The 13,221-nt window shown below is 44.3% G+C and overlaps 1 protein-coding gene across 2 annotated transcripts in view; it reads right to left on the reverse strand.

Annotated features, from left to right (window-relative positions):
* Positions 1 to 12,694, reverse strand: part of FBXO3 (F-box protein 3) — a 30,297-nt gene extending 17,603 nt beyond the window's left edge. The window contains exons 1-4 of one of the 2 annotated variants that reach the window (XM_090032916.1): positions 12,418 to 12,628; positions 5,553 to 5,642; positions 2,853 to 3,016; positions 501 to 615 (exon numbers count right to left, since the gene is read on the reverse strand). In XM_090032916.1, coding sequence (XP_089889042.1) covers positions 501 to 615; positions 2,853 to 3,016; positions 5,553 to 5,642; positions 12,418 to 12,515 — 467 coding nt within the window. In that variant the 5' untranslated portion in view covers positions 12,516 to 12,628. Of the gene's footprint in view, positions 1 to 500; positions 616 to 2,852; positions 3,017 to 5,552; positions 5,643 to 12,417 lie in introns of both variants that reach the window. The other variant, XM_090032915.1, reaches the window with a different exon arrangement.
* Positions 12,695 to 13,221: the final 527 nt, after the last annotated feature.

The raw sequence follows: 13,221 nt of genomic DNA on the forward strand, positions 1-13,221 counted from the left end.
TGTTTTTTGAAAGGCAGAATGAAGCAAAAAATATACTGACCAGATTCAGCAATAAATGTTCAATGCTGTTAGGAAACATTTCAACCCTCAATCTACTTTCAACTCCAATAAAAACAGCACCATAGAGAAAGTAAGGCTGCTTGCAGACGTTTTTAAAAAAAAAGTGTTTTACCAGAAACAGCAGCACATTACTTCAATCCGACTCTCCAACATCTGTAAAGATCAGGCACACCAGTGGGGCTCTTTGGTGCTCTTAGCTAAAGCTGATTCAATCTGCTATTAGATATAAGTGCCAAAAAAGCTGCAATGAAGCACCCAATCTTTACAGGCATCAAACGAGCCAATTTGAAGTAACACATTGACTCTTCACAGCATGTGTGGGGCTCAGCATGGGGATGCACCAAGTTTAAAGTAAAGCACCGTGTTCGGGGGGGGGGTTACCTCTGCAAGCGCTCATTAAGACAAAACACTGAAGCTGATAAGTAGTTTTAGTTCCTTACCCAGGAACAACTAGCTTTTGTCCATTATGAATACGAAATGAACATCGATAATCATCAGGGAGTTTGCAACCTATTTGTGCTTCCACAGCATTTAGGTCTTCCTCTTGCACACTATCTGCAAAATATATAAACACAAGAAATTTAGGTTGTAGATTCAGACAAACAAAAACAAAAATCTAAGGTTTCACACATTATAAATAAAAAAGTCTACATTTGTAACCACCTTGTTCAAGCAAATAGCAAGTTTACCACCTGCCGCTTACCTCAATAGCAGGCTACTGTTCTGTAGCAAAGGACTAACATAGGGGTGGGCAAAATGCAGCCCGCCAGGTCATTCTATCTAGCCCGCGGGGCCCTTAAAAAAATTTAGAAAATTAATATTTATCTGCCCCTGGCTGCCTATAATGCAGCCCTCGATGGCTTGCCAAAACTCAGTAAGTAGCCCTCTGCCCAAAATAATTGCCTGCCCCTGGACTAACACATGCACATGAAACCAGGGGTTACTCAATAGAACAGCACCTTCTTTAGTTATGTCTGTATTAACCAAGTATGGTGCCAGGTCATACCATACTAAAACATGACATATATGCAACTGCCCAAACAAGAAATGGTAGAGTCACGTAAGTGCAATGCTGAATGCACAATAGCCACAGCTCCTTGCCCTTTGATCCCCACCCTAAAGAGATACTATAGCCAAGGAGTCGGCAGCATTTTTGACTGGAGTAACAAAAATCACCCCAACCTCCACCCACACCTCAATTTGGCACGCCAGAGATGGGGGTGCTTCAAGGGGCCTGATCCTCATTGCTGGCGGTGGCTGCACACATACATCCGGGTGGATGGCAGGGAAGGAGCCAAGGTTGCGCTGCCCCAACACCTTCCCCACCATGTGCTGCAAACCATGTGCGCACCCGCTGCTGCCAGGGAGACAATGCTGGAACTCCAGAGCTCAGTGCAGATGTTTGAAGCCTCCCAACTGCCTGCCATAGCTGACTGCTCTGGGCAGCTTTAGCAGGCAGCTGGGAGGCTGCAAACAGCTGTGCCAAGCTCTGTAGCCCCGGCACCAGTTCCACAGTAGCCGTGCCTGCCAGTGCCTCCAGGAGGATGGCAGGGGAGGAGCCAGGGTTGTGCTTCCCCAGTCCCTTCTCCACCATGCACCTGCCGCCACTACCATGGAGCCAATGCCAAAGCTCCAGAGCCCAGTGCAGCTGTTTAGAGCCTCTCAGCTGCCTTCCACAGCCAGCCCAGGCTCTGGACAGCAGTAGCAGGCAGCTGAAAGCAGCTGTGCCAGGCTCTGCAACCCTGGCACCAGCTTCATGTTGACAGCAATTGCACACATGCCTCTGGGAGACGGTGAGGAGGAGCCAGGGTTGCGCTGCCCCAGGTCCCTTCCCAGCCATGTGCCCAGAGGTGCATGCACAGCTGCCACAGCCACAGAACTGGTGCTGGGGCTGCAGAGCCCCATGCAGCTGTTTATAGCTTCCCAGCTGACAGAAGCTACCCAGAGCCCAGGGCAGCTGTGGCATCCAAAGAAAATGGCCTTGCACAACATGATCTGGTAAGTGTGCCAGGGGTTGCCAATCCCTGCCGTAGCCTTTGGGCACAATGAGTGAGTGCACCACTGCAGGACAGTGATCAGTTTAGAACTGAGGAAGGCACAGAGAAAGGACAATTTTTATTATATTCTGGAATTTGCACCAATAACAAGAGTTTCCTATATAAATGTAGATGTTTGTTTTCACCTAGGATGTTTTGGGTCCCAAACACTTAAGAACATCTCTCCTACAGGCCAAGAACATAACATTGTGAACTGCTGAAACACTTGTGCTTCCAGACTGACTTAAGGAAGACAGGGCTGGCAAAAGGCCATTTCTGTTAAGGGGACTCAAATCTGAACCTCATTTTCTTGCTCCTCTCCCCATCCCTTACCTTCTTTTTTATTAAAATTTCTCTCCTTCCTATACACTGCTTCATGCATGTCCTTTCACAGCATGTGATGAAGTAAACTTCAGCCCATGAAAGCTTGTGCTGTATATTTATTTATCGTCTTTATTAAATCTATATGGTGCAAAGCTACACTGCCTTCTACTTGGTTCACTTGGGCCATGATATGAAGGATGTCAGAAAATGTCATGAACTCATGTTTGCTTAAGCTTGTGAACTCCATGAGAAAGAAAAGGCAGAATAAGCTCACATCCAAAAGAGAGCAATAATTGTGGAGGAGGAGATTCCATTTATCAAAAGCTGGTATTTCAGCTCACATCAAGTACTTTAAAGATGGAATGAGTATAAAACACACTCTACAAGTTTACCTTGGATTTATAATAAAAAGAGAATGAATTTGCACACTACCTTTCAAAGAACCAATCATCCGTGGACACCGCTGCCCTAGGTATCTCTCTAGATCATCCCAGGCTTTTTTCAGCATAGCATAATACTGAATATATCTTCCTAAGTCAATGTAGAAACTTTTGAAGATAGCCTTCCAGGTCTGATTTCGCCGAGTTCTCTCTTCCCTAAAGAGACATGAACAATAAAAATCTTTCGTTTCCATCAAGTAATATCAACACTGCTATAATAAATATAGCCAGAAACACTTTTAAAAAAAAATCACATTAAAGTTACACATGTTGAATTCTTTCTGACAAGTATCCAATATATTAATATATTGATTTACCAGTTTTTGACATTTTGATCAATTATCTTTTCCAGGGAAAGTTAACATAGTATTTATTTAAAAGAGATAGGACACTTTAAAGCTGAAAATTTAAAGGACACTCAATCAGATCACAGGTAAGTGCAGTGGGCTCTTAAAACAGGACCATTTTGTAAGTAAAATGTAGGACCAGAAACCAAGTCACGAAATGAAAGTTCCTCTGCAGATGAGGCACCACATACAACAAGAATTATCCATTAGAAACTGATGTGGGATTCAATTTTTGTTTGCTGAATAGCACTAAACACCTCGTGTTTTAAAATAAAAATGCAAATACTGGGGACTGAATTTAAATCTGAAAGGGCATATACACAGAACACAACATAGAACTTGTAAGGTTTAGCACTTTAACCAACTCTTTTGGGTATAACAAAAGAAAAGCCTTTCTGAGATTATCAGAAAAGGGAGATGCGCTTGGTTACTGACAATGTGTGTAGTATTTATTCTCATTAAAAAACATGAACCCCTCACAAACTTAGAATGATCAAAATAATCACTGAAAGGAACTTTAAAACTAGGTATTCCCTCTATGCCTTTTTATACAAAAATATAATTGACAGCAGACCACCATATGGTAAGCACTGGTATTCACAAGACTCAGGTATAATTACATGGTCCTTCCACCAAGGTATACGACTAGCTCCTCAAGGAATTGGAGATCCTGAGCTGTAAAGAACCTGGACATCCTGAATGATCACTAAGCTGAGGTGCAATGATACCAGACAGTTCTCATTCATAAGGATTGAGACTGACATCTCCAAAGAAGTTGAGAGAACAGGCTGACAATGGAATTCACTCTCTTTGCATATTTCCCACCATATTAGCTATTCAAGCCAAGACACTGCAAATACTACAGCTTTCAGATGCGATGTGCTACTTGAACAGACCTCTCCTCTAAGAAATGTAATTTTTCCAAATACAGTAAGGTTGCTTTTTGTATTTAGTGATTCCTACTTTAAATAAAAACATATATAGAATACAATTAACCCAAGAAATTTAAATATGCAGTTATTGTATTTATAGAGATGTCAAATATTTGTGAACAATAATTTTAATGATCTTTGCCTTTCCATTTCCCTGCTCTCACACTTCATTGGTCACCATCACTTGCCAAGTTTTGTCTATGCCAGGGGTGGGCAATTATTTTGGCTGGCAGGCCACTTAATGAGTTTTGGTGAGCTGTCAAGACCCACACACAGAAAATCTTTCAAAAGATATCATTTTAACAAAGTATAGATAAAAAACAAATCATATACTAAAAATCAAACATCTACTATAATATATTTTAGTTTTATTTTAAAAAATTTAAAAAAAACACAAATCAGGACAAAATTAAGTAGTATATATAGAGGTAATTGCATAATAGCTCAAAATAAAGTTTTACTCTTGTGTATTGTGGAGGAAGGGTGTCGGGGGTGGGGGGTTTACATGTAAGGAGGGATGCCTGCCCAGTAGATCCCAGGAGCCAGCTGCAGGTTGCGGGGACAGGAGGCATGTGCAGCAGAGCTTGCCCAGGCGGTGCAGGGCAGGTGCACCCACAAGTGGTGTGATGAGTAGGTACCTGTGGGTGACCAAGTGGGTGAAAGAAGGCCGGCAGCTGAAGCTAGAGCCCCGCAGCTGGGGCAGGAGCTGCCTGGCTGCAGCTTCCTCTCTGCCTAGCTGGGCATGTGGCGCCCAGCACCACTGCTGCTTCCCAGCCCTACATGCTACCCAGAGCAGTGCAGCAGGGAAAGGAGTCGGAGGAGAGGGGGAGAAGCTGGAGGTGTGGGAAGCTAAGCAGCACTGCATATATAAGCTGGGACAGTTCCATCAGCAGGCATGGAGTGAGAGCAGGAAGGGCTCAGCACCATCCAGGGTGCCGCAGGGGCAGACACAGGCTGGATAAAATCAACTGGCAGGCCAGATCCAGCCTATGCACCCACCCCCAGTCTATCCCAAGGTCCCATTCCTGAAAGTCTGAAGAAGCCAAGTGTCATCTGTGCAGTTTGCAGAATAATGGTGTTAGTTTGTATACTCTTTGGAATACAAACAACATTTAAATCCAAGACTCCCCACACATTTATGGCACTGTAAATATTACTTAGCTAGCTTCCTGCACTAGAGGACCTCAACCCAGCATGTACGTAAGAAATAGTACAATATTAAATAACTGTCTAAGTACATTCTGATGAGAACACCAGATTTGTTCAACTCATGTCGCCTAAAGCTTCTCTAACAACTCTGGTGATATTGTACCAACAGATCATCATCTGAAATAATGATGCCGCCCAGCTGAACTAGTTAAAAATTTCTTCTGCCATCAAATTTTTGTTCACAAAAATACTATCCATACTTACTCAAATATAAGCCAGTATTTCTTGCAATGTCTTTTCCATAATGGATCATGGCTGGATAGCTGGTTTAATCTTCGACTTAAATAGCAACAGCTATAAAAACACACCAGTAGTAAGTCTGATTACACAAATCAGTAAAACAACAAAGGACAAGCATAAGGCATGATATTAAATATTGTACTTTATGAAAAAAACCCATAAAGTTATAAAATTTCAACCAATTTTAAAAAGTGAGAAATTTTATACATTATGCTTAGACTTGTATGATTAACATGGCTGATAAAAGTACTATTTACAGAAACCAAGACAACTTCAAATTTAAGATGACCTGCTCCCAGTAATTAGATTCTATACAGGGAAAATGATGGATTTGCTACAATTTCCCACGTATATAATCTAACTAGTTGAAGGTCATCTCAGTGGTAGGGGCTGAGCGGCCAGACTCCCACTCCTTGCTCCCCTACCCCATGTATCCTGGCCTGCCCTTAGCCAGCACACAAATCCAAGACAAGACTTTTTTTCCCTCCTCCTTGCTGATTTGAAGGGGAAGTTTACCCTCATCTTTTCAAGTAAATAAGGTATGTTAAAAACAAGCCTGTCAAGAAGAGGTACAAGTTGTGGTAACAAACCGCATTTTTAATCAAACAGATACTCAAACTACAATTATGCCCTCTAGGATTCTCCCTTCATCCATCATCAAAAAGCTCTTATTTCACCTTCCCTGCAATAATAAATGTTGGCTAAGTACAGACAGTAAGTTTCTACCAGGAGAAATTCTGCTCTCCCAGCAGAAACCACAAACATATAGATCAGGCTTGTCCAACATGTGGCCCTCCAAGGTTTTTTCTGAGGCCCGAGGTGCTGCGACGGGAAATGAAAGTAAACACTGTACTTTCATTTCGGGGGGGTGGGGAGGGAGTGTGATGCGATACCGCTTCCTGTGAGTTCTTTGAATATGGCTCGCAAGCCCACTGGGTGATAAAAAGTTCATGATCCAGCCCCACATTCAAAAAGGTTGGACACCCCTGATATAGATGTTCAGGTTTTTTTCTCCTAGATCAAAAATGGCCACTCAGGGAGAAAAATAATCCTGGAACAGCCAGGGTTAAAGTACTCCAAGGAAGTTGCTACTGGAGGTTAAACATCTGTACCATTACATAGTTTTAATTCCTTCTTTTGGTTTTTAATTTTAAAGTACACAAGAGAATTCCTAAACTGCCTGCCTAAACAGTAGCTGAGGAGTTACAATGTAGGTTACAGATAAAGAAGGAATTTGAAGAAGACATGGTAGGTTTTTTTGCAGACTAAATTGGGAAACATTAACTGGATTATATTTTTAATGATTAATTCCAAAAAATCCCCTGAACAAGCCATCTTACAGAAAAAATAACAAATTTTAGGAACAGCTTTTATTTTCCCTGAATCTGATACCTCAGAATATAGATTAAGGTTAATGTGCTCCATGCAACATGATTTCTTAAGCAAGATCTTATCCACATTAATACCATGAATGCTGGCTTCTTTTGTAGACAACCCTCAGATCTGCCTAGACATGGATGCAAGACAAGATAAAAAATAGTCTTGACCTGAGAAAAAGAGGTATCCTTCCTTCCCCCAACCTAATTTAGTCAGAAATGTTTCCATGGTTGCTTAATCTGTTACTCCTCCCTTTTTATTTTATTTTTTTAAACTTCTAACTCTAGAGCAGATATGCTACTATACCGCAAGATACCACAGACACTCATCTAATGGACATAATCTGATAAAGAACTTCTGAGCTGAGCTGGGTCCCTCTGGCCCAGCAACTGCTGCTTTTCTGAGTCACTGATCTCCAGGACACAGCTCCACATTCTGCACTTCCTGTTCCTGGATTTATCAAACTATTTTTATCCAAACAAGCCAATCTCAATCTCTCTAGGTATGGACACATGTACACTTAGAGCCGTTTCAAAAGGGAATCAACTCTTACATTCTAACTCTGACATCAAACCATGTCAACTAATTGCAGGTAGCACTACCCCCTGAAGTTAAACAATCACATGCAACTAAGTCATGGTTGCCACCCATATTGTATTTCTGAGAGCATTCTGATTTTAATGCAGTATCTTGTCTCTTGTAAAACTTGACTACAGATGGAGCTATAAAATCTGAAGTTACTTGCAAGACCCACAGACCTGCAAAATGTTCTGCCTCCAGCCTGCAAAATCAGTTTCATGCAGTGGCAGTGTAACAACAAAAAAGTGATGCAGCAATAGCCCACAGCACTGTGCAACACTGGTACATGGGGAGACAAAAAAGTTTCAAAGTGATAAGACAAGTGTAATAAGGAACATTTTAATGCCATGGGCACAGGGGACAGCATTATGAGCAGCAGAAACATAAGGCATAAGAAAATATGACAATACATCAATGACATGTTCAGTGATAAAAGGCAAAAAATAGGTTTATTTTTCATAGATGTATAATGTAAGGTCAGTTCAGGTGTTTGAACCTCCTGGGTATTACAGGCTGTTGAATTTCAGCCATTTCCCCTGCAGAGAACCTAATCCTGTGTCCAGCTAAAATAACTTCCAGACAGGCATTCCCAATCTTGATCTGATGGCATCAAATCAAAATGGAGAATCCTCCACTCACCCCTGTAGCTTGTTCCAACAGTCAGTTATCTTTGTGACAGGCCAGTAGGGGGTGCTCCTGAGCTGAGCTACCCACCTCACTGCACCGTCCACCTGACAAGCTCCAAGCACCTCCCTGGAGCACACCCACAGGCCTGGGGGTATTGCTGCCATCACCCAAGGGATCTGGTCTGTCTTCGGCCCTGTGCCCCCTGGGGTACACAGGCCTTGTAGACCTTGAGGGTGCTGGACCCACTGCAAAAGCTTGGGGTGCTTCCTTTAGCCTGAACCACAAAAGGTAGCCTCCCTTAGTAAGTCGACCAAGGGGATACAAAGGCATGTCTCTCCCAATGAGTCCACCATTGATACAGTGAAAAACTTTATTGGCTCAGAGGGAAGGCTTGGGGAAGGGTGCAGAATAGAGAAGTACTACAGAATAACCCTAGAGCAAACAGTGTGGCTAGGTAGCCTTTGATCACGCATCTACTTTATAGCAAGCTATACATTTAGATAGGTTTCAGCAATTTCTCGCTCAAGATGCTGAAGTGAGTAGAGCAGCAGATGTTTCAGCTCCTGAATGTGTCTTCATCATAGCTGCTCTGCCCCAGCTACTGGGCAGTCTTGGCTTATATAGACCTTTTGACATCACCTTTGGGGACCCAATGAAGGCCAGCAGTTGTTGGCTGCTAGCCAACCAATTTGAAAAGCATAATCACTACATGGTGGAGTGAAAGGGGCTACTGGCCCTTCCCCCCCCACCCCGGGCCATGAGGTCTCCGCTTAGAATAGAAAGGAAAATTCACCCCCCCTCTCACCTGGTCCAGGTCACGTAGGCCAAGCTGGTTGCTTAGCAACCAGTAAGAAGACAATGATAGAGGGGAAAAAAGCTAGCAGGAGAAACAGGGAAGAGACTGGGGATGGAAATCCTCCACAATCTTCATGCGTTAAAAATAAATATAGGACACATCCAATTTCTAATCTGAATTCGTGCAGCTTAGGGATCCAGTTATTGATTCTTATTATATCCACTTCAACTTGCTTGAAGAGGTCTTCCGTACCCAATACATATATGGATGTAGTTTATATAGCCTAACCCCAAGACCTCTCAAATCAAGTGGATTAAGCTCTGAAAGCCTCATTTGAGACATTTTCTCTAACCCGTAAATCAATTTTGTGGCTCTTCTCTGTACTCTTTCCAATTTTTCAGCACAAACTGCCCAGTACCAGTCTCATCAATGCTGCTTATAGATGTTAAAAAAAAAAAAAGAAATGGCACTCCACCCCATCACTACTCATATTACACATCCACTTCTTTTACTCTTTCCACCACAACATCATACAAGCAGCCAAGTTGTGCCCATTATGGTCTTTTAATCCTCTTCAACAACCTACAGCCCACAGACCCACTGGATCCAGCCTGCAGCCATGAGCTTTTGGCACTGGAGCTCTTCAGTGAGTACGGCTGTTCTTCCCATGCCTCCACAAGGAGAAGTGGCAACAGCGGGGGGGGGGGGGTCCTAGTACCTGCCTACCTCTGGCCCAGCAACCTGCAAAAGGTTGCCAACTGCTGCTCTTCAGGATCACTACACTTCAGGGCACATCTCCACATTCTGCACTTCTTGTTCCTGGATTTGTTAAACTAATTTTATCTGAGTAGCCCAATCTTACAAAGGAATCCCACTCTCCAGGTATGGACATGTATACCTACAGTAGGGCATCAACTCTTACATTCCAACTGTTACACATGGAGAAGCCAGAAAACAATGCAAATGTTCCAAAACCACTCCCACTTTAAAACAGCTTTATCGTATGTAAAAATTGAAGCAGTTTTGCTACATCTGAATCATTTTCTGGCTTCTCCATATGTAAAATTAGAACACAGAAGTTGATGCCCATTTAGAATGCCTCTAAATGTACATTTGTCCATACCTACAGAGATCAAGATTGCTTCCAACTTACCCACATTTACCATCCTAATGGCTGCTGCCCTTTTGAAATGACTCCAAAGGTACCCGTGTGGATGCCCTCTGTAAAACTGCCTTCTCTTCCCCATTATTTACTATTAAGCCCACCTTTGGAGTAGCTATGAATTTTCATTCATCTGTATACTTTACTTCCAATTTAATAATGAAAATGTTTAACAGTATTGGGCCTAGTACCAGTCCTTGCAGAATCCTATTGGAAACACTTCAATTTGTGACTATTCCTCCTGGACAAGTACTTTGAGACTTGCCAGTTCGCAATTTCTACACTTACTGTGATACACAGATACCACGTAACACCAATTTTTAAAATCATAACAGTATTCAGTACCAAGACAAATGACTTAGTGTAAATGCAATATGCTTTTTCTGCTACTTTTATCAGCCAAACCTGTAATCACCAGAAAGAATGCAATCAGATGTGTCTGACAAGACATTTTCCAAAAAAACATTTTGACTGACATTTCTCTCTAATCCCTTATCATCTTTTCTATTATTTTACCCAGGACTGACTGATGCTAGGCTAACTACAAGTACTGGGTTCACCACAACATTAACATCTCTTCCAGTCTTCCAGAAAAGCTGTGGAATACTTGGGATAATTAAAAATGAACACTAGGGGGCCAGAGATTGGTCTTGAACCAATTCCTAAAGGAGCAAGTTATCCAAGCTTGCTGATTTAGAAATGTTTATTAGTAGTAGCTGCCTAATATTCTCTGGATGAGTATCACCTTTTGCTTCATTCCTAGCACAGACCTAGGAACAGAAATATTTAACAGTGGGCACACCTATACAAGACACTTAATGCACATTAGCCTACCAACACTGTGCGGTACTGTGTCACAGTGAAAACCATGCTAATAGCCTACTGCACAGTGTTATTAGGCTATGTTGTGAGCATCACGAAAAAAACATGTGCCAGTGCTACTGTGCAGTAACTCACCACACCGCACATTTACTTAGTACTTTATTAAACAAGTACTAAACTAAATGCGCAGTATGCAAAGTGTATATGAAATGTAGAAGTGCCCACTTTTACCTTTTTTACACCCTTTTCACTGTCCCATCTTCAGCTAGTAACAGGCTTGTGCAGTTACGAGAATTTCTTTTGTTTCTCATGTATGCAAACTCCCGGCTACTGTCCCTAACGCCACAGTTAAGGATATTTTGCCAACGTGGTTGCCAGCCCCTAGACAATGCTCTAACCGTGACAACTTCGGACATATACTGACAACTGCTTACTCCTTGCCCTTTTTCTATTTCTTATGAAGTGTGATATCTGATGTTTAAATCACCACATTCACTCCACTGCTGAACCAGGATAGACTGTAAGCCAGAAAAAAAGGTGGGCTGTGGGACTCCTTCACCACTGAGGCAGAGGCTCCTTAAAATGCTTAAATGTTGCAGAAAGGACAAGGACCTTTTGGTCCAAAGTAAGATCTCCCCTTCATGGCACAGCTGAAACAGAATCAGATGAGCTTTCAAAAGAAAAGGCGTCCTTCCTCGGGTCCGAGGCGTGGAAAAGATGATGAACCCGAGAAAGAACCTCTTCCGGCTGCGAAAGCTCATTGAAATCGACCCCGCTAACCAAAGCCATCATCCTGAGAAACCCTTGCCTGTCACATCACTCCTGGGCTGCCAGGGCTGCAGTGTCCCTCTGAGCGCGACCTCAGGATCCCACCCATGTTTTCCTGCCTCAACTTCTTCCCCAGGTCCGCCCCACTCGCCCATCCTCACCTTTTGGCAGCAGCAAATGGGTACCTATGGCGGGTCGCACCCGCTCCTTTTTTCCCCTCACCCATCCCACTCCAGCTATTGGTGCCACAAACAGTTGCAGGAAGACACCAGACACCTTTCTTTTTTTTCCCCATCTCGGCTGCTCCCCAACAGGTCCAACCAGTCACACCCCTATTCCAAGCGGGCATGCAGCCACCTTTGCTCCCCTTCCAGCCTGGGGTGATGATGACTAGGAGGACGAGCCGCACCCCTCAGAACAGCCAGCCAACCACATCCCGGGGCTAGGGAGCCCCCACCACCTCCTGTCAGCCCCACGGGTGCAGTGGCTGGAGCGTGGAGTGGGCACCTGCCCCTCACAACCCCTCCCCACCAGCGACCGTTGGGGGCAACGCCCAGGCTTCGAAGGCGGGGGGAGGGCGCGAGACGTCACTTTGGAACACTCGCGGTTGTGGGGGGAGGACACGTCATTTTCGAACGCCCCCGGGGGAAGACACGTCACTCTGGAACGCTGCCCCCCACCCCCCGCGCCGGGCCCACCTCACGAGGTCGCGGTAGTCCAGGAAGCTGAGGACGAGCAACAACGGGTCCGTGGGCAGCAGCTCCAGGCTCAGCGGTTGCTGCTCCATGTCCGACATGGCGCGAGGCCGCGGGTCCCTGCTGCCGCTGCTGCCGCCGCCGCCCGGGCCTGGTGCGGCACCAGCGCCCGCCCCTCGCGCCGGTTTGTTATCGTAAGTCACGGCGAGCCGGGGAGGGAGGAGGCCCCGGGCGGGCGCTGGGCGGCAGCGCCACCTGCAGGCCGGAGGGGGAACTGCAGGCTCCTAGCCTGGCTGTGGAGTGGCGTTGTGGACAGCTTGCGGAGCCGCCCCGGGCGCAGGAGCTCCAGTCCAGCCAAGGGGTGCAGAGCAGGAGAGTCGCAGCACCAGCGTTGGCAGGTCTGAAATGTGACATGATCATATTGGAAGTTCAGAATTCTCGTGTTTGCTGAAAAACGATGCGAAAAATCTGCAAATATATATGCAAGGCAGCGTCTTCCCTATTTCCTTTATATTGCTCCCGTAACTCCTCGAAGAGTGAGTGAGAACCAGGTCATCAAAGTTGATGCATGTCTTTCTTTTTGAGGCCAACAGTCATCAGAAAGAGCTGGCAGCTCCATCCACTCCATGCATTGACCTGGTATTGCAGTGCTTCCAGGACCGGTGCAAAAAAACATTAAAAAAAAAAAAGCAAACCCAGAAGTCAGTTAAAATCTGTGAGAGTGATTTGGGTTTTGAATATGCTGCATCAATGAGCTGCCTCAAAAAATACTGTACATTTTGAACACCTCAATAGTTGGAAAAAAAA

This window comes from Crocodylus siamensis, chromosome 2, assembly GCF_052110815.1.
Source record: "Crocodylus siamensis isolate JL-2025a chromosome 2, ASM5211081v1, whole genome shotgun sequence".
Lineage (NCBI taxonomy): Eukaryota > Metazoa > Chordata > Crocodylia > Crocodylidae > Crocodylus > Crocodylus siamensis.